Genomic DNA, 27,042 nt, shown 5'->3' with positions numbered 1-27,042 from the left:
GGGCTACCTTCCAGACCTCAGATAGAATGGGCTTGATGCCCTCTGACCAATGATAACCATGGTGCTATTTATGCCAGAATGGAGGGACGGGGAGCCTTCTGGGGTGAGGACTGGAGAAGCTGATTAGAGACTGGCCAGGAAGTGACTCGTGCCCTTGGCACCCAGCAAATGCCACACTCTTTCCTTTTCTTCCAGCAGCAAGCCCTTCCTGCTTCCTTCCTTGGCCCCACGCTGTCCACTCCCTCCACCCAGTGCCCTTTCCCCTTGTTTCTACCTGGAGACCGCCTTTGTTTCTCTTTGAGACCCAGCTCCAATAGAACCTCCTCTGGAGGCCCCCCCACCCCCAGGCAGAGCGGGGTGCTTCTATGTGTTCCAGAGCCTCTGCAGTGTTAAAGCACTTTTGTGTACTGTATTCCTTCCTTCGCACATCTATGTCCCCGTTAGACCGTAAGCTCTTTGGGGATAGAGAGCAGGTCTTAATTTTGTGCCCAGAGTGCTGAGAATGTTCTGGAAGGAGTATCATAGGAGAGGCTCTGGGTAAAAAAAAAATAGTCTGAGAAAGGATGGAAGCAAGTGGGGTTTTAGCTGGGTCCCATGCCGAAGCCTCCTGGGGTTGAAGACATTGTTGTCTGGTCCCAGAGTACCCACAGTACCTGGCACAGAGCAGCCCTTTGATCTGATGGATGGATGGATGGGTTGATAGAGCCCCACGAGAAAGGTGCCTGTGGAGGAGGTGGGTTTGGAGAGATCTTGGGAGAAAGCAAAGGAAGAGGTTTAAGGTCAGAGAACAACTAATTTGAGAGAAGGACAAGTGGCCAGATGGATGCAGGGGCCAAGAATCTGGCATGGTCTGGAGTGGAGCTCTGAGACAGACATGCAGGCCCAGAAACCCCAGCACATAGTAGGTCCTGGGGACCTGAGTACTCAAACTCACCAGGTACAGATGGGGACCTTCTGTGCTGTGCTCACACAGGAGGGTGCCCTTCAGCAGGCGGCTCTGGACCAGGGACTAAGGAAAGGGAGGATGGGAAGGGAGTCTCTGGGTGGGTGGGTGGGTGGGGGTCTGAGAACCAAAGAGGATGAGGTGCTGCTTGCCTGAGCTGGGGAGGGACGGGGAAAAGAGCCCTTGGAGTCATCTGCAGGTCTGTTGACTGCACCTGGCCCCCCGAGGAGGAAGCGGAAAGTCAATTCACAGTGAATGAGGCCTTTCAGGCTTCACTCAACCCCAGTGTTTCTCACAAGGAAGGTCAGCTGGGATCTGAAAGCCAAGACATGGCTCTGTCCCAGCACCAGGCAGGGGAATTCCTGCCCCGTGTTGGCTGGCAGGGATTCCAACTGTCCTGCTGGGTGGGCCTGGGCTGCCATGCCAGGGACAGGTCCTCAGGCCCAATCAGCAGATGGGCAGAGACAGGGCATGCCCTCCTGATCTGCACCCTGCTAGGATGGGGGCACTCATACCCACTGGGGCTGGCTGCTCCTGCCTGACAGCAGCTGCCCTGACGGCTTCACAGTGGGGAGCACTGAGGCTCCAAAAGAAACTTGCCTGGGGATCCCCAGCAGGTAAATGGGGGCTTATTCAATATCTGCTATCTCTTATCCTTCTAGAAAATTCCACAGCCAGCTCAAGTGAGAGAGGAAGGCCCAAGTATACTACCGCGCATGTATGAATGAAACCAGGATCGAGGAGCTCAGGGCCAAGCCCCTGATGGAGCTGATTGAGAAGGTGAGTCCCTGGGACACACTCTCGCCTCCTCCTCCTGCCGTGCCTCCTGCCAGCCCCTCTGGCTGCAGCTCTCAGGCCCACTGGTGCTCAGCCACCCCCACACCTCCAGCCTCCACACCCAGCTGGAACATGCAGCCTGTCTGTCTGCCACTGCGTGTACATGCACGTCTGTGTGTGGGGGGACTGTCTGTTGTAATGTGTGGGGTTGTGTGTCAGCATCTGTTGAGGACATCTAAGTGTCTCAGTGCATCTGCGTGGGTCTTGGGGACGGTATTCACTGGGAATCTCTTCCTCTGGATTGCCACTTCATTTTCTTCAGGAGGTGGGTGTGAGTGTGCAAGAGGTGTGTGTTGTTCCAGAGAAACCCACAGGGAGTCTTAGGCCAGCAACAGAGCCAGACCTGCTGGCTGGAGGCCTCACCTTGCTCCTGAGCCCAGGAGAAATCTTCCCTCCGGGCCAGGCTGCCTGGCACAGACGGAGATGGCTGTGGCTTTTCTGGCCACCCCTTGCTTGCTCAAGGGCTTGCCATCCTATCTCAGTTCGGGGAAGGTATTGCTGCAGGCATGGGGACTCTCCCAGTCCCTCCTCTCTGGCACAGGCCCCATGTGCCAGTGTGTGCCAATCCTGGAGGACCAAAGAGATTTTTTTTTAAATTCCAACTTGGAGAGAGACCAAGGTAGACCATAGCTTATCAGCCTTTTTAAAAATACAGAGCCTTATTTCCCGTAGTCACAATTGGATTTATGTCTTAATAGTAATCATGTTTGTGTGATTGATTGTCCAACAAATGAACAGCACATGGGGCAAAGTCTCTGGGATTCACAGCTCAGTTGTCAAGGATGAGTCTTTGCTCCCTCCGTGGGTCTCCAGGTCACAGGTCAGAAGCCCTTTAATTTGCCCTGGACGCTCCCAGAGGTCAGATGACTGCTCCAGGGTCACAGAGCAAGTCAGCTGCGGGACCAGAATTTGCATACAGTCTCCTTACCACCTTCCCCTCCCTATTCTGCTCTGCCTTCTCCCAGCTTGGAGGCTGGAATATCACAAGTCCCTGGGCCAAGGACAACTTCCAGGACACCCTGCAGGTGGTCACTGCCCACTACCGAACCTCACCCTTCTTCTCTGTCTACGTCAGTGCAGACTCTAAGAACTCCAACAGCAATGTGATCCAGGTGAGCAGGCCTGGGCCAAGGAAAGGGTGTGGCCTCCTGGGGTGGAGGGAGACCTGCCCTGGGCCGAGGCAGCAGGCTCTGGTTTCTAAGCCGGGCTTATTTCTTGCAGCCCCAAACAGTGAGATTTTTACAGGCAAGAGACTATGAGAGGGCAGACTACCCATCTTGGTGGGCAGCTCATCGTGGGCCTCAGAAGTGACGAGTGATATCAACTTCTGTGCACAGCTGTAGCCACCTCTTTGTCCCCTCCCTTAGCCTCTGGCTCTGTGGTGCTGCTTGGAATGCTTTTGGTCCATCTCTCCCACCAGAGCCTGCCCAAGGCTGAGGAACAGCACACCCAGCAGAGCCCCCAGATTAGGGGTCATAAAGGCTTAGTTCTCAGCCCCCAACTGTGCCACACACTCACTGTGTGACCTTAGCAAGAGGCTCAACCTCACTGAGCTACACTTCCCTTTTCACCCTAATGAACTATATAATAGCAGCTACCCAAGGTGCGTCAAGGTATAGCCAGAAGGTTCCAATGGTAGCCATCAGGAATTGACCCTCCTCTGCCTGCCCCACTCTCAGGAAACCCTGTACTGACACCGTCCTCTTGAATCCTCATTCCAGCTCCGAAGGTTAGGTATTATCTCCCTAACTTTCTGGGCAAGGAACCTGGGGATCAGAAAGGTTAAGTAACTTGGGTTAAGGTTAAGTCACCTGTGTTGGCTCCTCGCCACTTGGGAAGGGTTTACAGAAGTAGGGTGCATTGCTGAAGCCCAGGGTTGTTTAAAGAGGAAGGAGGCTCTGTCCAGCCCTCAGAAGGGCCCAGGTCCCTGCAGCTGACCCCACAGGTGGGCAGGAACGTGTCTGTCTTATCACCGAGTGATCCCATCTGTGACTTCGGCTACCAGCTTGTGCTCCTGCTGGAACGTGAGCTGGTCCTCGGTGCCTGGTGTGAGAAGTCCTGGGGCAGGCAGAGGCCGCAGGAGACACACAAGCCTGCAGCAGGGCCTTCCTCTCACTCTGCCTCCCTCTTTAGGTGGACCAGTCTGGCCTGGGCCTGCCCTCCAGAGATTACTGCCTGAACAAGACTGAAAACGGAGAAGGTGAGTGCGTCTTTGCGGTGGTTCTCCCACCGTGTCCTCCACAGCATACCTGGGCAGGTCTTAGAAGCTGGGGGAACACAGGGGTATCACTTTCCTGATGGGCAACAGGCAGCCCAGGCAGGGGAGGGATGCCCCCAGGCTCGCTAGTTCATATGCAGGCAGGGTGGGCACAAAGGGCAGGGGTTAGGTGTCATTTGTCCCCATTGTAGAGAGCTGGCAGTAGCAGCCCCCACCATTTGAGGGTCTCAGACCTTTTATATACCTCACCTCTAACCCTCCCAGTCACCCCAAAGTCACTCAGCTTCTCTGAACATCATTTTCTTCATCTGTCAAATGGATATTCATTTTACCTTGCCCTATACAGAGGAAGAAATAAGTCTCAGACACAGAAGTGACCTCTTCAAGGTCACACAGCCAGTAAGTGGGGAGATCCAGAGCCACAACCAGATCACCTCCAACCGCTCACAGCTCTCCCTTCCCCTGCCCGGCCCACTGAGGCTCACTCACCTGTCCACGGGGCTTGAGGTCCAGTAGGAGAGGGAGACATTACTTAACGGACCACCCAACTAGATGCCAACTGTATACATTGTGATCAGGGCAGAGGGAGCCGAGAAAGGACTTGATTCAGCTCTAGGGACGTGGTGGCAGAGGGTGGTTCAGAAAAGGTGCATTTCCAGAACAGGAAGATGGCTGAGGACGAGCCCTGAAGGCAGGGCCAGAGCAGCAGGGGCCAGCCTCAGGGAGCTGTGTGTTTGCAGAGGCGGTGAGCTTTACCAGGAGCGCCACGGACACCAGTGAAGACACACAGTGCCAGAATCCTCCCCAGAGCTATTTTCCAGCATGTTTCCTGGGCCCCATGCACAGGGCCGCAGCTGGGCCGGCCTCACCTGGCCCACTGGGTGGCAGGTGACAGCCACTGACAGACAGTTTGGGGGTGCTGGGCCCTACAGGTGCTGACTGGATACCTGAACTACATGGTCCAGCTGGGGAAGCTGCTGGGCGGCGGGGATGAGGACGCCATCCGGCCCCAGATGCAGCAGATCCTGGACTTTGAGACGGCGCTGGCCAATATCACCATTCCCCAGGAGAAGCGTCGGGACGAGGAGCTCATTTACCACAAAGTGACGGCCGCCAAGCTGCAGGTACCCTGTGCACCGGCTACTGCAGGTGCAGGGCCACTGGAGTCGGACAGGGCTCTTGGGGGGAGGGGTCATACCAACTTCATCATGACCATAAAGCCACCCTTGGGAGGAGGTGTTTATGCCCAGGTTACAGATAAACTGGGGCTCAGACAAGTAAGATTACCTGCTAGTGACCACAAAGTGCAAAGGGACTCCAGAGCCAGGCTTCTTCCCTCGCCGGGCTGCTTCGTGTGACAGCGTTTCCCTAGCAGCTCCATGGTTGTGGCGTAAGGCTCACACGGACAGGGGCATTCCCAGTCAGCCAGCAAGGAGCACTAAGTAAAGGTGGGGTGTGGATTCCTACGTTGCTTCTCCCTTTGCTGAACAGGAGATGGAGAGACATGGTCAGGCCCCGGAGGCTCCTGAGGGCAGGGGTGCTGGCCCTTGGACTCAGGCTTGGCTCAGCTCTTGACCATGTACCTAGGCAATATCCAGAAGCGTAACGGGGAGTCAGACCTGCACTTTCTGTGAAACTGTGTCACTCACCAGAGACCTGCTGTCCCCTCTGAAGGTCAGCCTTGCCGAGGCTGCCCCCTGGTGGCTGCTTAGGCCTCCAGGGCCTGGGGTGGATTTTCTACTGCTTCCTTCTTTCTGGTCCGTGTGCTGTTGCTGACCCGCTTGTCCTGGGCCCTGGTGGTCTCCGAGGAATGAGCAGAGTGGTCCCACGTATCTCCCAGTTCCTTGCCCTCAGTCAGGAGCACCTGGTGGCCCTTGCTGTTCTGCTGGGGCGGACCCTGCGCCTGCAGTGGGTTCCACTGGCCGGTCTTCTCCCCGCTCCTCACCCATCCATTCCTTCTTCCTTCGAGGAGGAAGTTCCTGCCCTTTTTTCCTCCTCCATCTGACAGATGTATCAGGAGCCACCTTGGGCCCCACTTTCCTGTGCTTCTGGTCTAGTGGGGACACTAAGAAACAATCCCAGTCTCCCTGCCTAGTGCTGTGGGCGAGAGAAGCAGGGCGCTGAGGCCCAGTGGAGAGGGGCTGGGGAAGCTGAGTGTACACCTGCCCCGCGGGGACCTTGGTGTGTGCAGGGCCTCGTAGGCTTCATTCCAGAAGTCATGCTTCCACTGGGTTTCCTGGGTGAAGTGTGTGTCCCTCTGGCCCCAGACAAAGGACTACAACCAGCCCTGCTCCACCCTGGCCTAGTGGACAGCAGTTTGGGAGTGTTGAGTCCCAGGGCTGACCGGATACCTGAACTACATGGTCCAGCGGGGAGGCTGCTGGGCCCCGGGGGTGAGGGCGCCACCTGGCCCCAGATGCAGCAGATCCTGGGCTTTCCCCACCTGATGCTTCACCCTGTGCCAGGATCCGCCACCTCAGTTCATGAAGCTCTCGTGAGCCCTGTAACTGGTGACATTCAGGAAACTAACCCACTTTCCCAGGTCTTTGCCCCAGGCCATGCAGTCAGGTGACCCTGATTGTTGACCCAGTTTGAAGGTCTCATCACACACCTCTGAATTCTGTGGCCACAGAAATGTAGAGATTGGCCTGAGAGTCTCCTGCTAGGGAGAGGGGAGGCTCTGGGCCACAGCGGAGGCCAGGCAGAGAGGCCTACGGCAGTCAGCTCTGGGGGCAGGGTCGCTGACCCCATCTTAGGGAAAGGATAGACAGTGCCCAGAGCTGGTTCCTGCTGGGGACTCTGATCTAGGCCTCCTAATGCCCAGCTCATGTCACCAGCTCATGTCACAGCTGGGCGACAGGGCTGTGCTGGCGCTTGCTGGCTCAGGGCCCACTGTGCGCTTCTCTTCCCAGCCCTGTGGGGGTTTGCCATCAGTGTTGGTGGGAACATTCACCCAGGGATGACGCCAATCAGCCCCCTACTGAGACCTGGTCGATGACTTGTACCAGCACAATACCGCCTTTGGGAGCTGCCCCCGCTCCATCCCCAGCCTCATTTGTCCTTTGAGATCTTTGTTCCCCAATAGATAAGATGTCCACTTAAACCCAGGAGCAGGGGCTGGGGTTGTGGCTCAGTGGTGGAGCGCTTGCCTTGCACGTGTGAGGCACTGGGTTCAAGTCTCAGCACCACATATAAATAGATGAAGGTATTATGTCCATCTACAACCAAAAAAAATTAAAAAATAAAAATAAATAAACCTTGTCATGTATGTAAGAAATAATAATAAATAAAAATAAATGAATAAATAAACAAACAAACCCAGGAACAATGGCCTTGGGGTGGAGCCCAGTGGTAAAGCCTGTGCTTACCTGCTCAAGGCCCTGAGTTCAATCCCCAGCACCCCGCCAAATACACCCACAGTAAAGCCATATAACCTCAGGAAAGTCACCTTCCCTGATCAGCAAACTCAGCCTCTGTGAATTGGGGGTCTTGTGGCTGACTGCCTGTCCCAGCAGGCGGGGTGGATCTTAGGTGGCTTTATGGGTACGGTTTTCCTGTATGAAGGGAATGCATTTCTCACTTCCTGTTTTTGTCTTACATTTCACCCTTTCAAGAGAATAGAGAATGGGGTTTGAAATCTGCCAGGCCCAGGGTCACTTTTGGAGGGTCTTAAGTGATGATCGTAATTTCTGGGATTGCTAGCTAAGTCAGGTGCCCATCCAAGTGACTGACATATAGAGGCGTCTTTGCTAAAAGACGAGATATGCAGCCCAAAGCCTCATGTTCTGTAAAACTGCATACTAAAAATAACTGAGCGTGTGGGGAATACAGGGCCAGAGCAGACACATTGTGCAGCTCTGCTTGAGGAGGTGACACCAAGGGACACACGCCAGCATTGAAGCCCGAATCCTATGTGTTTGCACTTAAGTTGGGCCGCTTGGGCCGGCGTCAGACTCACAGAGACAGGTGGGGGTAGGAAGTGGAAAGCACAGAGTTCAAGTCTTGCAAAAGTCATCTGCAGCTGGGTGAGCCACATCCCCAGGCCTTTTTATTTTTCATTTTGAGACAGGGTCCCACTAGGTTGCTGAGGCTGGCCTTGAATTCGAGATCCTCCTGCCTCAGCCTCCTGGGTTTCTGGGATTATAAATGTGCAAGATATTTTACCACAATTTATTTTTAAAATGTTGTAGGACTTTATAACAAAAAGCTGCAACCTCAAGAGGGATAGCTCGCATGGCTGGAGGCTGCTGCTGCAGGAGATGCCGGCCGTGACGTGGAGGTGTTGGGGGAGACACCTCTGCGCAGGGCACCTTGGGGTGCCAAAGGGAAAGCGAGATCTGTTGGGAGCTGACAGTTATGAAAAGCCAAGTCTCTCTTTGGAAAGCCCTTGGGTACAGGGTTTTTTTTGGGTCACCTTAAAACAGAGCTGCTGGGGCTGAGGTTGTGGTTCAGTGGTGGAGCGCTCTCCTAACGTGGGTGAGGCACTGGGTTCAATCCTCAGCACCACATAAAGATACATAAATAAAAACAAAGGCATCCTGTCCACCCACAACTCAAAAAATACTTAAAAAAAAAAAAAAACAGAGCCGGCGCATGCTAGTGCATGCCTATAATCCCAGAAGCTTAGGAGGCTGAGGCAGGAGGATCAAGAGTTCAAGGCCAGCCTCAGCAACTTAGTGAGGCCCCAAGCAACTTAGCTGCCTCAAAATAAAAAGGGCTGGGGGTGTGGCTCAGTGGTAAAGTGGCCCTGAGTTCAGACCCCAATAACTCCCCAAAACAAACAAGTGCAAATAGCCGGGGGCCTGGTGTGTGCAGGGCTGAGCTGCAGGACTCTCCCTTCTTGTTGCAGTCATCACCAACTTTGCTGTCCCAGCTCCCCACTTGGCAGCCTCACTTGTGGACCACAATTTACCCCCGCAACGCTGGCCTTCCTGAATGTTGGATCCTCTGCAGCAGACTGCTGCTGCTGATACTCTTGTTGAGTGGGACAGTGCTGGCTTCTGTGTGTGACCCTCCCAGTTACCAGATACACGGGACTCATTATCATGATGATCCCTGTTTTTCATATGAGGTGCTGAGGCACAGAGGGGCACATTAACTTATTAAAGGTTGCACAGCTTATAAGCAAGGAAGCTAGACCAGGAGCCCAGTCCAGCTCCTGATTCTTAACTGTTAGGGGTCTGAGGCTCCATTCTTCCTCTGTAAATGGGGATAATTGTGGCCACTGCTTGGTCAGTTGGGCAGTGGCATATGCCACATGGGAAGGGCGTGGTGACGGTGGCGGCTGCTGTGCCTGCTACTGCTGCAGCCTCTCCTCCCACCCTGGTTCCGCTTCAGATGAGGTTTGCCTCTGGCTCCTGGGGACGCTGCCTCTGCCTGGAGCTCCATCAGCACCATGGTCCCAGGGAGAGGCACAATGACACCTTCTGAGGGACACCCAAAGACGGGGCTGAGGATAAGCCACCCTCCAGCCTCACGCTGTCCCCTTCCCTCGCAGACCTTGGCACCGGCCATCAACTGGCTGCCCTTCCTCAACGCCATCTTCCACCCCGTGGAGATCAACGCGTCCGAGCCCATCGTGGTCTATGACAAGGACTACCTGGAGCAGGTCTCCGCCCTCATCAACGCCACGGACAGATGGTGAGGCCGGCAGCCCTGTTGGGCAGGAGGGGCAGGAGGCGGCAGGGCGGCCGGACGCAGGGTGCTGCACCCTGGTGGGCTTCCCTGAGAGGCAGCAGAGGGTGCTGGTCCCCTGGGCAGCTTCAAATCCTGCTGCCTTCAGCCAGCTGTGTAGCTGTGGCATGTCCCTTGTCCTTTGTCGGGGTCATACTGTCACCCATAAGATGGGGATCAGATAGCACCTACCAAGCAGGGGATTCGTGAGAGTCACACAAAATGATTCATGTTTTAACACCGTGCCTGTCATGGAACAGGACTCCGCCAATACCACCCATAATTTTTGGTTAATACTTACGGGTTTTTTATTTTATTTTATTTTTTTATTTCAAAGGCTTATAAAAATGTTTAAAATTACAGAAAAATAGGAAAAATGTAAAATTATTCAAAATATTACTCTTGGTCATTTTGGGGGGTGTTTTTGTGTGTGTGCATATCAGAGAGAGAAGGTGTGAGGGAAGGGAGGTTTCCAATCCATAGCTCTTCTTTCTCCTTAATGTGACTAGATGGATAATCTACTTTTCCCTTGACTTTTCATTTTTATTTTAGTAGTAGGAGTACTGATGATTGAACCCAGGGGCACTTAACCACCGAGCCATATCCCCAAACTTTTTGTATTTTATTTAGAGACAGGGTCTCACTGAGTTGCTTAGGGCCTTGCTGTTGTTGAGGCTGGCTTTGAACTCACTGTCCTCCTGCCTTAGCCTCCTGAGCTACTGGGATTACAGGCATGTGCCATCGCTCCAAGCCTTGCCTTTACTTTCATTATGAATATTTCCCAGTGCCATCCCAAACCGTCTGTGAGGATCATTTTTATAGTTGCATAGTATTCCGTCAACTGTTCATACAATATTTGCCACACTCTCCCCATAGTCAGGCTTTTAGGGTGATTCCGGTTGAGGTTAGATGTTCAATATAGTGAACATCTTTGTACTAAGGTAACATCTTTGCAAACATGACTCAGCCACAGATAGGTTCCTGTGCCCTGTGGGTGGGGGACTTGGGAACGGTCATTCATGGAAACCTGGTGGCCAGAGCTTCCTTTCCTGCCCCTGATGCTCTAAGGCCTCTACTTCCTGTCTGGCCTTCAGCAGGGAATGGCAGCCTCCTCCCCACTGTAGCATACACCACCAGGCAAGTCTCTAGGCAGCAGCTTCACAGGTTCAGACACAAAGCAGCTAAGCAGCAGCATGTGTTGAGCACTGCTGGTATGCAAGTGATTGCACTGGACACTGGGGGGTTCTAGGTGGAGCGCCAGGCATTCCTCGGAGAGTTACATTCCATCTGCTTGGAAGGCAGCCGCCATCCGAGCACCCAGGTAGGCTAGGAAGGAGGCTGGGGTGAGGCTGTTCGGGAGCCCCGGGCATTTCTGAGCCAGCGGTCCTCTCGCCCCAGCCTGCTGAACAACTACATGATCTGGAACCTGGTGCGGAAAACAAGCTCCTTCCTCGACCAGCGCTTTTAGGACGCCGATGAGAAGTTCATGGAAGTCATGTACGGGACCAAGAAGGTGAGCTGTGACAGTGATTCCCAGGTTCATGCTGAGCACCTACTGTGTGCTCTGCCCTGGGCTGGGGGCTGGAAAGACCACTGTACCCTCAGGGCTGTGGCACTTACGAGGGCTGAGTCTAGGAGGAGAATGAAGAGGCCACTGAAGGGTCCATTTGGGGTCATGGGAACACTGATGGGGACTTAGGTGGCTTAGAGGCTTCTGGAAGGAGGTGGTTAAGCCAAGCACAAAGAGGAGTCTTAGCAACTCAGCTGGTTTGCAGAGAAGGTAGTCTCTGTTCTGACACTCCAGCTGTGGAGATGTCAGCACTCTCCTTATGTAACTGTGACTCTAAAGGTGGGGACTTCTTCCTCAGAAGCATCAAACACATCAAACACCTGCTCACGAGGGTTCCCTGATTCTTATCCTCCCTGTTTGTAGTCGGGGGAACCCCAGTCCAGATCCAGGCCTCGGGTTCTCTTCGGGGCAGGAGTCCCAGGCCCCAGACCCAGTAGGCTCCACCCATCTTGAGTGCCCCCAAACCTCTGCGGGTCCCTCTGTAGGAGGCCCCAGGCCTCCCTCCCTCCCGCCGGGGAAGCTTGCCTCCCATAGGAATTCTGATGCCAAGAATGAGGCTGTCACCTCTCATTTATGCATCCAGCAAACAGTTACTCCTGCACTGTCACATGGGCCAGGCCCCAAGCCCAGTGTGGGAATACCAAGATGGGTGGGGTGGGTCTGTGCCCAGGAGCCCTGCCTGCCTGGGAGGTGCCAGGGCTGACCTCCCTCATGTACCAAAGGCTCAGAGAATGGCTGGGAGTGCCCTGGCTGCAGAGCAGGGGAGGCTGGGCAGAGATTTGAATGGGAGGTTCTGCTTCTTACCACACAGCCTTGGGCGGGTCACTTAAATGGGGCAGGGACTCGGTCTTCCCATCTGTGAAAAGGGGTGACTGATCCCTGGGCTCCTTTTCCTCAGGCCGTAAAGTCAGTTCCAAAGGCGGAAGCTTCTGCTGGGCGCCTGGCCGGCTGTCCTCGTGCTACCTGCCTACAGTCTGCAGTTCTTGTTGGGAGGAGGGACCCCTCTCCACTCCCTGCTGGTGCTCCTCCGGTTACAGTGAAGAAGTTACAAGTCGCACAGCCTCTTCAGGGGCCTCTTGGCCCCTCCTTTTCTGCCTGGAGGTGGCCCCCACGTCAGATGAATGCTGCCTGACACTTTCTTCTTTCAAAGAGTTTTCTCCTCATTCCAAAACCTTTGTCGTAGCCAGTCAGAGTGGCCTTTTTGCGGGAAGTCACTGGAGCCAGACTCTCTGGGCTCAAGCCCACCACAGCCACTTGCTCCCTGAGTGCTCCTTTTGGGCTAGTGACTTAACCTCTCTGTGCTTCATTTCTCTTCCTTAGTCTCCCTGGAGCATTCTAGGCGTGGGGCCTGCACACCCTGGGCACTCAGGCGCTCAGTGCTGTCACGGCTGTTGACATCATTACTGCGCCTCTGTCTCCTGCTGGATGTTCTGGGCATTTCCACAGAGTCCTCAAGGGCAGGCCTGCGGTTGATTCAGCTCTAATTCCTGAGACCTGGCACAGTCCCTGAACAGGGGAGTCACTCAGGGGACAAATGCGTGTGTGTAAAGTGAATGGGCTTCTCCAGAGATACGGGCAGAAGATGAGTAAGAATCTGCCCGTGATCCAGCCGTCAGAGCCTCTGCCCATCCTCAAAGTTGGAGGCTCCCTAGCTGTGACCCACTATGTGCTCGGCCTCAGCATATCCAGGCCAAGTCTGTGTCCAGCTGTGGGCTGCCCAGTGACTGGCAGGGCAGCGGGCAGGAGGGAGAGGGGAGCAGAAAGCAGCCATTGGAAACGGACACAGGTTGGGACAGCTAAGCAGAATCCAGGGGCTACACTTAGACTAGAATGGCCTTCCCTTCCTTCTTGACTAGAAAAAAAAAATTAAGTCATAATTTACATACAATAGAGTATTCAATATACCTGGCCATGGTGGCACACTCTGTAATTCCAGGGAGACCCTGTCTCAAAATAAAAATTTGAAATATAGACCAGTTTAGTGTGATGCTAGGGTGGCCCTGGGTTCCATCCATAGCACCCCATTAAGAAAACAAGAAAGAAAGCCCGCCTAGCATGTGTGAAGCCCTGGGTTCAACCCCCAGCGCTTAAAAACAATATGCACACACATATGCATAGAGTGTGGGTGAAGGATACAGTTGGTTGATTTGTGACAATGAAGTCGTGTGTGTGACCACCAGCCCAGTCAGGACAGAGAAGGTTTCCATGGCCCAGTTACCCGGCATGCCCTCGGGCCCCTCCCTGCGTCTCCCCGAGGTGCTGCAGATGGGCAGCCGAGTCCTACGCTGCCTGCCTGGCCGCCTGGCTCAGTGAGTCTGTGGAATTCGTCATGTTGTGGCATCTCTGAGTAGCTGGTTCCTCCGTGCTGCCAAGTGGTATGTCGCTGTAGAAAAACACCACATTTTGTTTATCCATCTGTCTGCCGATGGGCATTTGGGTTGTTCGCAGTAGGGCTGGTGTAAAGCAGGCTGCCCCAAGCTGGTTGTCACGCCTGTTCCTCAGGGTTAAGAGGACCCTGAAGCTGGACCAGTTTCCATAAGCAGGGTCATCACACCTGGTCATTCACACTCTCCATGGGGGGATGGCCAGGCAGGGGGCCAGTATGCTGAAACCCTCCCAGTGCTCTTTATCAGCTCTTTATCTGGGGAGCTGCAGCCCAAGACCATTTCTGGTTCATACTGAGGCATCCTGTGGGCTAGCACTGCTTGTGGGTGAGACTGAGGAAGAACCAATTTAAGCCCCGTGCAGTGACACACCTGTGGTCCAAGCTGCTGGGGAGGCTGAGGCAGGAGGATTGCAAATTCAAGGCCAGTCTGGGCAGTGAGCATTGAGAGACCCTGTCTCAAAATAAAATATAAGGAAAGAGCTGGGGTTGGGGTGGGCGTGCGGCTCAGTGGTGAGGCACTGCCTGGCATCCTTAGCACATTAAAAAAAAAAAAGCCGACACTGAAGTTTTGCGATGTCACTGTGGCCTTCTGTCTCTAGGAGGCTATAAATGGGGCTGGGCCCCTGGCCTTCTAGGAAGGTTCCCATTGCTCAGGTGGATGGGCAGCTTCCCGAGGTTCTGTGCCTCCAAGATTCCTTGTGTCCTCCAGGAAGCAGGACCAGGTGGAGTTGGCGGGAGCTCTGGATGGAGGGCCAGGCATGTCAGAGTTCCCATCCCTGTGGCACCCCTGTCACCTACTGTCACCTGCTGGACCAGTGACTGCCCTTACTAAATTTCTGCTTCCCGTCTATCCAGTGGCTCATCCCTGCCCGCTAGGGGTGCTCAGTGGCAGACCTTCATGAAGTGCCAATCATGGAGACTGGCACTCAGGAGACAGTAGGTGGTGACCATGAGGGGTGTCTGTGGCCTAAAGTAACTTCTGCGGTCAGAAGAGGTCTGTCTCCCTGGAGTTCTGGGGGGAAGCACAGGCCCCCGATGGCGCCACCTCCCAGGCAGGCCTTGGGAGAAGGAGGACTGGGCTCAGTGACCCTCTGCGCTCGTGTTTTCCAGACCTGCCTTCCTCACTGGAAGTTTTGCGTGAGTGACTCGGAAAACAACCTGGGCTTTGCCCTGGGCCCCATGTTTGTCAAAGCGACCTTCACCGAGGACAGCAAGAACATAGTAAGTACCTCCCCTGTGGACAGAGTGGGCATCGCATCTACTGGGCGCCCCCCACCCCAGCCTGACAGCCCACACTCTGCTCTGCCCTGGTCCTTTCCTGCTCCAGGCCACAGGATCCCGGGGCCTTCTTTAACTCACAGGCCATTTCCTCAGGCTGCAGGGCGTGACTTGCTAAATGACTTCCGTGGTTGAGGCCAGGCCAGTTGTTTGTGTTATTTAATTTGATCTTCCCAGCGACCCCATGAGGCTACCACAGCCATCTCCACCTCCTGGGGCTGCGAAGGACCCCACCAGGTAATGTTGACCTGGAAGTGACATTTTTCTTACTCTGAGGGTGACAGAATTATTCAAGCAGGTAGAGGATCATCATGGCTGAGTGCTAGGGAGACAGCCAGCCCCCAGCTCAGATTCTGGCTCTGTCACTTGGCTGGGTGACTTGAGCGGTGTTCTCCCCTCACCTGGGACATGAAAGTGGGGCTGTCCCTTCTGCAGAGGGGTGTTAAGGTGAGACAGCAATAAACCACCAAGTCGATCTTAAAGCAAGAGACGGAACCTTTATTCACCAGTTGATGTCTGGATCCACCAGCTGGCGGGCCAAGGGCCAGGCTGCTAGTCCACACCCTTCGACCCCTCCCAGGGTTCGAGCACACCTTTTGTAGTCCAAAACCATATTAACACATAAGTGGCTGTTGCTATGATTCAGATCCATAAGCAAACATCATAAGATCTAAAATCATAAGCAGTAAAGAGGGTGGGCCAAAACGTCCCTAGTTGAGAACAAGTTAAAGAATGGCTACTAACATCTACACCTCTGACAGGGTAGATTGTCCAAGAAAAATGGGAACTGAAGAGGGGACACTTTTACGTTGTATAAGAATTGCCATCTGTGTCGCCTAACATGCCGTGCTAGGCAACCGCTCACTGATGGGTGCAGAGACGGGGCTTTCCCACGGGAGAAGCTTTTCTTACATGATGTGGGGTCTCAGGGCAAAATGGAGTCTGTGTGGTCATTGCCCACACAGCCTGGCCATAACAAAATGAGATGCTACACATAAAGAACACCTGGCCCAAAATAAGCTACAGTCAATGGCAGCGATAGTTTATCACTAATGGTATTGTTTGCGTAATTAGTGTCTATAGTCAAGGGGCAGCACTGCACTTCCAGTCTGCTGAGGCAGGGGCTGGGGTGGTGGCTCAGCGGTAGAGCCCTCGCCTAGCACATGCAAGGCCCTGGGTTCAATCCTCAGCACCACATAAAAATAAGTAAAATAAAAGTATTGTGTCCAACTACAACTTATATATAATATATATATATATATATATATATTTTTTTTTTTTTTGTTTGTTTGTTTGTTTGTTTGTTTGTTTTGTTTTGTTTTTTTAATCTGTTGAGGCAGAATCTGAGTCCAGGTCTGTCTGGCCCCAGCCCCACGGCTCTTGCCTTCCCCTTCCCTAGAATCTTCCATCTTCTATCTTTGGCCCCCGGGTCTGCCCTGCATCGTCACCCTCAACAGCTGCCATTTGTGCCCTGAGACCTTTCTGAGTGCCTCTCAGATCAAGTTCTCTGGGTGTTAAAGCTCTATTCCATCAAAAAGGATCCCATCAGCCTGGGAGAGGCCATATCTTCTGGACGGCTCCAAAAGAGCACTCCACCACTGTAAAGGCTCCGAAAAGTCCTGCTGCGGACCTTTCCGCTTCCCCAAGGCACGTCCAAGCTCATTCGGCCACAGAGACCAGTGCATGGAAGGCCCGTCTCGTCTCGAGGGATGTCTGTCCATGTTAGGAACATGGTCTGGAAGCACAGCCATGGCCACCCTCTTAGCCCGCTCTGCAGAACCCGAGGCCTTGAGCCAACCTCAGTTTGACCTCGGGTCCAGTGTCATCCTGCCTGGGGCACTGGTTGCATCCAGGGGGCCAGTGCCCAGAGCTCAGGGTGCAACATCTGTCTCCTCAGGCCAGCAAGATAATCCTGGAGATCAAGAAGGCCTTTGAGGAGAGCCTGAGCATGCTGAAGTGGATGGATGAGGACACCCGGAAATCAGCCAAGGAGAAGGTGAGGCCGCCCGGGAGCTCGGGCCACCCAGGCTTCCTGCACCGGGCAAGAGCAGCAGAGAGAGAGCAGGGCTAGGAGAGGCCAGCCTGTCCCCTGGGCACGCATGGATGCTGTCCTGCCTTGTGACCAGTCTAGCAGGCTGGGGGGACAGCCTGAAGCCCAGTGTCACACATCTCTTGGCTGAAGGTGGACAGGCAGGAGAGCACGCACAAGAGAGGTGGACCAAGCTACTGTGGTGCTTGCTCCCTCCACAGCTCCCAGTCCCCCAGCAGTAGGGGACAGAGCCTCAGAATCTCAGAAGCTCATCACTTCCCAAAGGTTCCAACACTTGAACTTTGGGGACACATTTGGACCATAGCAGCTTCCCTTGGGGAAGCAACATTTAATCAGAAACCCAAAAGATTAACTGGGGGCTGGGGTGGTGGCTCAGCCGTAGAGCGTTCGCCTAGCCTATGTGAGGCACTGGGTTTGATCCTCAGCACCACATAAAAGTAAAAAAAAAAAAAAAAGATATTGTGTCCACCTATAACTAAAAAATAAATATTAAAAAAAAAGATAAGTTAGGCAAGGGGGGAATGTTTCCAAAAAGATGTGAAAGCCCTAAGTGGGGAGGAGCCTGATCCCCCGCCCCTTGACGTGACCCTGAGCCCAGAGCCCACAAAGCTGGGGCCAGCTGGTCAGCATCGCGGGTGCTCAGTCCTCTGTGTCCCTCCCATCCAGGTGGACGCCATCTACAACATGATAGGCTACCCCAACTTCATTATGGACCCCAAGGAACTGGACAAATTGTTCAACGATGTGAGTGGCTTACACCCTGCTATCCCAAGTGCCCACTTGGGGAGGGTCCAAGGTGGGCAGGGCGCCCAGGGCTTCTGGAAGCAGGGAGGCTGACCTGGCATCATGACAGCCATCAGGGGATTAGCTCAGCGGGAGAGCACTGGCCTCACATCATGACTCCAACTGGGTTCAACCCAAGCACTGCATAAAATGGGGGGGGAGAGGTAGCGGGGCTGAGGTTGGCTCAGTGGCAAAGCGCTTGCCTCACACACATGAGGCCCTGGGTTCAATCCTCAGAACCACATTAAATAAATAAAAAAAATAAAGATATTGTGTCCATCTACAACTAAGAAATTAAAAAAAAATAAAAGACTTGGGGAAGCAGATCCTAAAAGGTGCAGCACCTGACCCTGAGCCCAGAGCCCACAGGGCTGGGGTCAGCTGGCCAGCATCGCAGCCCTAAAACACCATGGTGGTGGGGGGAGAAAGTGAAGCCCCTCACACCCCCACTCCTGCCCCAGAACGGCCACCTGTCTTCAGGGTCGTACCCCAACCTCCTCAGAGAAAACTTGGACCTCAAATTTTGACCTTGAGATGGGGATGGGAAAGAGGAGGCAGCCATCCCAAATGCACAGTGAAGCTCCACTGAGGTGGAGGGGGATTACTGCCTCCCTGCTGCCAGAACCTTCGGCACATCACCCCTTTAAGTGGGTTGTGATTTTGCCCCAAATGATAGTTTGCTATCTTCTCATGAGTGAAATTCAGGCATTTTTGAAATCATAATAACCTCTCATCATGGTTCTATTTAAAACCTAAGACTATTAAAATTACTTCTGAGAATAGGAGACTCATTCCGCAGCCATGTTTCTTGAGAATACTTTCAGACACCCCAGGGTCATCCTGATGCGAGACCCAGAGTCTCCTGGAGACGGCTCAGGCAGGGCCCACAGACAGGGGTCTGCCCCTGAGGGCCCAGTGTTTTACCACAGCCCTTGGGTATGCCATAAAGATCTGGAGTTGACCTGAGGGAGGGCTTTGCACCTGGTAGGAGCTGAGAGGCCCGGCCCAGGTGTGGGGGGTGTGATAACGCCTGTCCCCTGACATTTCAGAGCCAGATTCCAGTGTGGTTCATTAAATCTGTGCTGTCCAATTTGTTAGCTACCAGCCATGGGGGGCTATTTAATTAATCAAAACTTAAGTTAATTAAAATTTAATTACACTATCACATTTGAGATGCTCAGTAGCCACCTGTCACCAGAGTCTACCATATTGGCCAGTGTAGGTGGAGATCACACGGAGAACACACCCATCATCACAGTCCTGTAGGACAGTGATGGAGATACTTCTTGCCCAAGGGAACCACTGATGGGGCATCCTGCAGCACTGTGACACTGTCAGGTGCCTGAAGGAGACAGTTGTTGCTGGGCCCAGCAGGTTAGAAGCCTCAGAGGGGTGGAGCCTGCAGCTCCGAGCCCACACTCTGGCCCTAGGCCTGCCTACCCATCCCTTCACCTCGTGGGGTCTGAGTTTCTGACTTTCCTCTAGGGTTGCTCCCATCTGTGTCTCTGCTTCTTTCCTCAGTACACGGCAGTTCCAGACCTCTACTTCGAGAACGCCATGCGATTTTTCAACTTCTCATGGAGGGTCACCGCTGACCAGCTCAGGAAAACCCCCAACAGAGACCAGTGAGTCCCCCAGGCCCGGCCAGGAAGGCCTTGGTTCCCCACCATAGGGATGCACACCACTGAGCTTGCCTTCCTCACCCACTGTCAGGTGCCAGGTGTGACTGTCACAGAGGCCCTCTTTTCAAATTAAGAAACCAAAAGCCGCTGGGTGTGGTGGCACATGCCTGTAATCCCAGCAGCTCAAGAGGCTGAGGCAAGGGGATTGCAAGGTCAAAGACAGCCTCAGCAAAGGCGAGACACTAAGCAACTCAGTGAGACCCTGTTTCTAAATAAAATACAAAAGAGGATTGGGGATGTGGCCCAGTGGTCCAGTGCCTCTGAGTTCAATCCCCAGAATCCTCTGCAAAAAAAGCCAAAGTAGAGCCCATCCTGGCCCCAGTCTGGGTGCCGCAGTGCCCAGCCTGTTGGCAGAGTGAACCTGGCCTCTGAGGCCGAGGGGGCCTGGCACCACATCCCAGCTTCATGGCCTCAGCATTCAGAGCCTTCATTTCATTATCTTCGAAGTAGCAGGGAAGGGAACTGGTTCTTGGGTCATTGAAGCAATCCAGTGTGGGAACTGGGGAGAGCCAGGCCCTGACAGGAGGCCCTCCGCATGGGTGAGTGTCCCATAACTCCTCACAAACAGGAGCAGTGGTTTCTCCCACTGTCCCACTGGGGCTGGGAAAGGTTCTAGATGGGCGCTGATGACCCAGCACTTTAACACACTGCAAATCCCACTGTGCATCAGTGTCCCCCGGAGAGCTGTTTCAAAAATAGTCTCCAAGGATGAGGGTGTAGCTCCGCGGTAGAGTACATGCCTAGTACTTGAGACCCTGGGTTCCCTCCCCAGCACTGCCAAAAATGTGAGGGGGGGGTGTGTGGGGGTTGCCTCCTGACGTTTTTTTGTTGTAGTTTTTGGTTGTGGGGGCTTTTGCAGCAGGGGGTAGGGAGTTCCTGGGGATTGAACCCAGGAGTGCTTTATCACTGGGCTAAATTCCCAGCCCTTTTTAATTTTTTATCTTGAGACAGGGTTTGACTAAGTTGCTGAGAGCCTCACTAGGTTGCTGAAGCTGGCCTTGAACATGTGATCCTCCTGCCTCTACCTCCCAAATTTGCTGGGATTACAGTTGTGCACCACTGCACCTAGCCATAGCCTAACTTCTACCCCAGATCTTAAGTCAGAATAATCTGGAGAAAGACCCTTCTTTTTAAAATGGTCTCCCCAGGAAAGTTAGGTGTAGTCAGCCCGGTACTAGTCCCTCCACTCCTGAAACAGGATAAATCTTACCAAGTCAGAACGAATCCTCTTTGCCTCTGGCGCCCTCTTGTGGGCAATGGAGGTTCAAACATCTTTTTCCTCCAAGTTTTCCATTGTCAACGAGGGTCCCCCTAACAAACAAGAAGGTAGGTGGACCTTCACCTTCAGAATATGGCACAGACACTACTGCCAATTTACCTGGCTTCTTAAGTTTTAGATTAAAAGTTTTCACTTAAACTTGTCTTCTAGCCAGACACAGCAGTATTCATCTGCAACCCAAGCTACCCAGGTGGCTGAGGCAGAAGGAGCCAAAGTTCAAGGCCAGCCTCCGCAATTTAGCAAAGTAAAAAATAAGGGCAAGGGATGAAGCCCAGTGATAAAGCACCCCTGGGTTCAGTCCCCAAGGAAGGAAAGATTAATGCATTTTGGAAAATCTGAACCAGTCGTGGTGGTGCACACCTCTAATCCCAGTAGCTCAGGAGGCATGGGCAGAAGTTCAAAGCCAGCCTCAGCAAAAGTGAGGTACTAAGCAACTCAGTGAGACCCTGTCTCTAAATACATACAATATAGGGCTGGGGCTGGGGCTTAGTAGTCAAGTGCCCCTGAGTTCAATCCCCATTAACCTCCTTGCCCTCCCCCCAAAAAATATAATATGAAAAATCTGAAAACTTATTCATGAACTTTTCATACCCTGTACACTAAAATCATTGATCTGTCTTGCACTTTTTGGATTTTTTACATAATTTTTTACATAATGGCTCATGCATTGGTCCTTTGGAAAATAGTGTTTTGCCAGGCATGGTAGCACATGCCTGCAATCGCAGCAGCTGAGGAGGCTGAGGCAGGAGGATCATGAGTTCAAAGCCAGCCTCAGCAATTTAGCAAGACCCTAAGCAACTCAGCAAGACCCTGTCACTAAATACTATATAAAAAAGGGCTGGGGATGGGGCTCAGTGGTTACACACCCCTGGGTTCAGTCCCCAGTACAAAAAAAAAAAAAGACAGAAAAGAAAAAAAATTGTGGTTCCACTAAGATTTACAGATTTTCCGCTCTCATATACTGCAGCCAAAAAAAAAAAATCCACATTAGTTAACATCATAGTTGGCCTCCTGAGAAAAATCTTAAAGTACTGGGAAGCTATCAAATTCATGATGGTCAATACAAGTTTTCCAAAATTTTAATATTTCTTTGAAACTTCATTTTTCTTGAAACCTCAGATTTTTATCATTGGTAATAAATGACAAAATGTGAATTAGTTCCCCTGAGGTGCTAAGCTTCCTTTTTCATTTTCAAGAACATGTCTGCCTTGTTGCCCAAGTCCAAAATTCCATGGCTGGTCGGTCATCCGAAGAGGATGAGAGAGACCTGAAGCACCACGTGGGTATTCCCCATTGGTCAAACAGGATATTGAAAAGACTGGTACTTGGGGGTCGAGATTTAATGGAATTAATGATTAGGCTACTTTTTCCTGGGTGTTGTCAATGAAAATGACCCGCTGGCTTGTTTTGGTTGGAGCACCTGCTAGGAAAGGAGCAGGTGGCCACTAGGACTTGCCCGGCCCCCTGCCCAGGCGGCAGCAGTGTCATTCAAGGTTGCTTTTGTACCATGATACAGATCTCAACATGTGGCAGAGACAGAGTGTCTCAATGTTATAATGAAAATAGTTTTGACATCATAAACCAGAGGATCTTGGGGACTGTCACTTTAGACCACACCTTAGAACGGCTGCTAGACACATTTCAAGCCTCAAAAATAACCTCAGTTCAATATCTGATGGTCCCTCTTGCTGTCTGTGAGCGCCTCGGTGTGGCACCCTCTGAGGTGACATCACTGATTTATAGGTATTCAGGTGTTTTCTAGCTTCCCCCTCAGAAACAGTGCTGCCCGATGTCCTTGTGCTGACCTGGTCCTGGGGTCAAGGAGTACCCACTGGAGTTCCGTTCCGCCCACCGCCTGGGCTCTCACGCACCTGTTGCTTGCAGGTGGAGCATGACCCCGCCCATGGTGAACGCTTACTACTCGCCCACCAAGAACGAGATCGTGTTTCCAGCTGGGATCCTGCAGGCGCCCTTCTACACCCGCTCCTCGCCCAAGTAGGCCATCTCTGGTGCTGGTGCCCCGACGGGTCCCCTGTCCCTCAGCTAGCCCTGTGTCTGCAGCTGACCCTGACAGCCATCTCACTGAGCCATCTGTGCCCGGGTGGCCCAGGTGGCCTAGGATTGCAGCGTCGTGGGTACAGAGCGCAGCAGCCCCTGTCCCCTGCCTTCCCTCCAAGGGTCTCTGGGGCCGAAAGCTCCTGCAATCGAGAAACGTGGCACAGTCGTGCAGTCAAGAGCCCCATGTGGGAAATACTGCTGTGACGGTGGCTTAGAGCAGTTGCAGCCAGGGAGTTGGCGTGGTGAGGGCGCTGTCCTAGAAGCTGGACTCCCAGGATGACTGTGTGGAGCTTGGGAAGAGGCACTGGCCCATTCCCAGGCTTCGTTTGCTTTAAAGATCAACTGCTAGTCTGTGGGAGGGGACAGTGATCCTCTAGAGTGTCCAGCACGTGCATGTCACCCACAGGGCACAGCTGGCTCCCTTAGACTGCCCAGCCTCCCACTGTCTCCAGGGCTGTGTCCCACAGAGCCCCTGCTACATCTCAGGCCCAACAAGTGAGGGCCACATGGCAGGGCAGGAGCCAGAGGCCTTGCTCTCACTTTGTGACTCCCTCCAGGGTCTTAAACTTTGGTGGCATTGGTGTCGTCGTGGGCCATGAGCTGACTCACGCTTTTGATGATCAAGGTACAGGTTCCTTGGGGTCCCTCCAGACATAGCCCATCAGCTTCTTAGCCCCACTGCCTCTGCTCCCTGGGACTTAGCTTTGGAGAGAAGGACCAGAGTCTAAACCCTGGCTCGGCCGCTTGCCAAATGCTCTCACCTCGGCAAGTCACATCATTCTCCAAGCCTCCGTCTCCTTATCTGCAAAATGGGTGCAACAGGTCCAGGTGGGGGTGGGGAGGATTGTGTGAAGGCTATAGTGAGCACTTTCTGTAGGGTGCTGGGTGCTCGGTGCTCAGTAGGAGTCAGGAGTCAGAGACGTGGAAGTCACACCCTCCTCAGCAGCTAGTGTCCAGGGTCTTCCTCAACTGCCCCCTGCTCGGGGACAAGAAGAAAGTGGCAGAGACCCTAGAAACCAGGCCTGTCATGTGCTCCTGATTCTGCCAACTCCACTGGCCCCTTGCTGGACTCCATTCCTTGGGATCCGAGGCCCTTGGCCAGTGGAGATCCACCCTGCGCCTCAAACCTTTGTACAGCCACATGGCCGCCTGCCTGGCCACTTTTCCCCACCCTCTCCCACTCGGTCTGGCCCGTCCTCTGGCCCTCTGATGGGCATCCTGTCCCTGTACAGGCTGGAGGGTGGGGTCAGACAGGGGAACCCACTTCCCACTGGGAGGGAAGAAGAGCGATAGTGCCACTCCTGCGCTCTGACCACAGGGCGGGAGTATGACAAGGATGGGAACCTCCGGCCCTGGTGAAAGAACTCCTCGGTGGAGGCCTTCAAACAGCAGACGGAGTGCATGGTGGAGCAGTACAGCAGCTACAGCGTGAACGGGGAGCCCGTGAACGGCCGCCACACCCTCGGGGAGAACATCGCAGACAACGGGGGCCTCAAGGTGGCCTATCGGGTGGGTCTGCTCCTCCTGTGCACCTGTCCAGGTCCACATCTGTCCAGATGCCTCATCAGTAGGTCAGCATAGAAACGCCTGGCAAGCTGCAGGAGTGCTGTGCCTCGGCTTCCTCGTCTTTCGGTGGGGGTGGGGAGGACGTGAGCACTGACTGTGGACGCAGCACCTTCTGCTTGGAGACCACCTGCTTGAGAGTCCCAGGAGAGAGCCAGGGCAGGGTCCACCTGCAGAGCCGGCCCCTTCTTGCCTTTGCGGGGGAACCCACTGCCAGGTAGGGCAGCAGGGCCCAGGAGGACACTGAGCACAGAGCCAGTTCTGGGTTCCAATCCTAGTCTGGAGTAAGTCGCTACCATCTGAGCCCATTGGCTTGTCTCTGAGCCCCTGACCTGCACCCTCAGGTGGCCGGAGGTGAATCCAAGTGACTCAGACACAGGTCCCGGCCTGAGAGGCAGCCTGGCGACTCACCAAGGGAAAAGGGCCAGAGGCAGGGGGTAGTGGAAGGAGTCAGGAGCAAGGGCCTCTGTCACTGAGAAAGGAGCTTGGTTCTATTCTGGCGACAGTGAGAACCACTACAGGGTCAAACAGGAGATATCATCTAATTCCTTCTTTAAGGCAGGTCTGCAAGCCGGCAGCCCATGGGCAAATCCAGCCCCAGCCTGTCCCCGTAGGTTTGGGGGACCTGGCCACACTGTATCCACAGGTTGCCTGTGGCTACTTTTGCACTCTGAGCACAGAGGAGGATAGTTCAACAGGGACCGGTAGCCCCAAATCTGGAACATCTACTCCGGCCCTCACAGAGGAGGTCTGCCAACACTCGCCCTAGACGGTTCGCTCGAGTTGCCACATGAGGAGGGGACCAGGCTTGTGTCCTCGGTTCCTCTGAATTAGGGAGACCCGTTGGAAGCTGTTGTGAGGTTACCCAGGCTAGAGGGGAAAGGGTGAGGAAGGTCAGTTTTGGGGTGTTTGGCTTGGCTGGAAGAGTTGGGGGGAACTCTGAGCCTGAGTAACTAGGAGGGTGGTGGTGCCATCCTATGGTGGCAGGTTTGGTGAGGGTTCATGTAAATGACTTCTTCCTTCTATGCCATGCTGAGTTGGATGTGATCTTGGGTGTCCAGCTAAGGCAGTTGAATATCCAGATCAGGGAAGAGGCTGGTGCCAAAGTGCACATTGGAGAGCCATCAGCATTGTGTGGCGTTTTAGGCCATGGGGTCGATTGCACTCCCCTTTAGGGAGGGAGCAGAGAAAGAGGAGGGATCCTCCAGGCTGAGCCAAGGCCCAGAACCCAGAAACCAGCCTTGGCCTGCACACTAGCCCCTCACCCCTGTGTCCTGGCTGCCCTCAACCTCTGGCCTTCTCTCCTCCCAGGCTTACCAGAACTGGGTAAAGAAGAACGGGGAGGAGCAGACCTTGCCCACGCTGGGTCTCACCAATGACCAGCTCTTCTTCCTGGGGTTTGCACAGGTGAGTTCATTAGGGGAACAGGTAAGGTCCCCTCCAATCACCAGCTCCCTAACTCATCAGACCGTCTTCAGGTCATTAGCCTGTGAGGAGGTGAGCTTCCTGTCATTAGAGAGATTCAAGGAAGGGCCAAGAAAGAATACTAGTATCCTGTATGTGGTGGAGGAGGCCCCTCCTAGTTCTGGGGTTCTAGAAACTTCTTAACATAGCCAGACATGGTAATGCATGCCTATTATCCCAGCTCCTTGGGAAGCTGAGACAGGAGGATCACCAGTTCGAGCTCAGCCTCAGCAACTTAACAAGACTCTGTCTCAAAATAGAAAATGGAAAGGGCTGGGGATGTAGCTCAGTGAGAGAGCAGCCCTGGATTCAGTCCCCAGAACCGGGGGAGAAAGAAATCAAGACCCACCAGGTTGGCACTTGAGTTGGCCTTCAGTTGATTCCCAGAGCTGCCTCTCGAGAGAGTGTCCTACCCAGAAAATATGAAATCTGGACTAAATCCAAGATTTGTAAAGTGGAGTTTAGGCAGAATCCCAGCCTGGTACGTTGGTATCAGACAGAGAACTGGCTCTGGCTGAAGAGACACAGCTTGGTGACACCTGCGTCAGAGAGGGGCATAGGCGCACTCCAGCCTCCCCTTTGACCCACCCACGGGCCTTCCTGAGTCCTTGGGGTGTGAGCACCAGGCGAGGGCTCATTCCACCCCTGCAGTGGTGGGACCAGTCTGGCGGCCTCAGGGCCCCACAGTGACCCCAGCTTCTCCCCCTTGTTCCCTCAAAGGTCTGGTGCTCTGTCCGAACGCCCAAGAGCTCTCACGAAGGCCTCATCACCAACCCCCACAGCCCCTCTCGCTTCAGGGTCATCGGCTCCCTCTCCAATTCCAAAGAGTTCTCAGAACACTTCCACTGCCCCCTTGGGTCACCCATGAACCCTCATCGCAAAGAGCCAAGACGGAAGAGAGGAAGGGGCTGAGGATGAGCCCCCAGGGGAGGCTGCCAAGTCTGCCCCTTCTTCCAACCCCTTGGCCGCCCAGGGCCCCTTCCCCGAACTGGAGAGTTTGCAGCCGGCACTGGGCCGGGTGGGGGTCCTCTGCATACCCGAGTTGCTCCCCTGTGCAGACCGGCGTCCCAGCGAGCACCAGCTCCAGTGGGCATTCGGGTATCGGGCTGGTGGCTCACCAGGCCTGGGCCCCACAGCGACAAGGGCCGGGGGACACAGCCCCCTCGCCCACATCCAGCACCACATAGACCACAATTACCACTGTGTCAAATGCTTTAAGATCTATTTTTGGGGAAACTATTTTTTAAACATTGTGGAA

At 53.8% G+C, this 27,042-nt stretch overlaps 1 protein-coding gene across 1 annotated transcript in view; it reads left to right on the top strand.

The window, feature by feature from the left end:
• Positions 1-26,696, top strand: part of LOC143640923 (endothelin-converting enzyme 1-like) — a 55,670-nt gene extending 28,974 nt beyond the window's left edge. The window contains 16 exon segments of the mRNA XM_077108443.1: positions 1,606-1,626; positions 1,629-1,723; positions 2,746-2,892; positions 3,914-3,988; positions 4,931-5,122; positions 9,496-9,638; positions 11,070-11,184; positions 14,738-14,848; positions 16,803-16,901; positions 17,622-17,699; positions 19,260-19,363; positions 22,584-22,694; positions 23,315-23,382; positions 24,076-24,266; positions 25,632-25,727; positions 26,505-26,696. Of these exon segments, the coding sequence (XP_076964558.1) occupies positions 1,606-1,626; positions 1,629-1,723; positions 2,746-2,892; positions 3,914-3,988; positions 4,931-5,122; positions 9,496-9,638; positions 11,070-11,184; positions 14,738-14,848; positions 16,803-16,901; positions 17,622-17,699; positions 19,260-19,363; positions 22,584-22,694; positions 23,315-23,382; positions 24,076-24,266; positions 25,632-25,727; positions 26,505-26,696 (1,838 nt within the window).
• Positions 26,697-27,042: the final 346 nt, after the last annotated feature.

The sequence above is a fragment of the Callospermophilus lateralis genome, unplaced genomic scaffold (genome assembly GCF_048772815.1).
Source record: "Callospermophilus lateralis isolate mCalLat2 unplaced genomic scaffold, mCalLat2.hap1 Scaffold_7738, whole genome shotgun sequence".
NCBI lineage: Eukaryota > Metazoa > Chordata > Mammalia > Rodentia > Sciuridae > Callospermophilus > Callospermophilus lateralis.
Note: the sequence above shows the minus strand (reverse complement) of the source record. Positions and strands in the feature narration are given on the sequence as shown.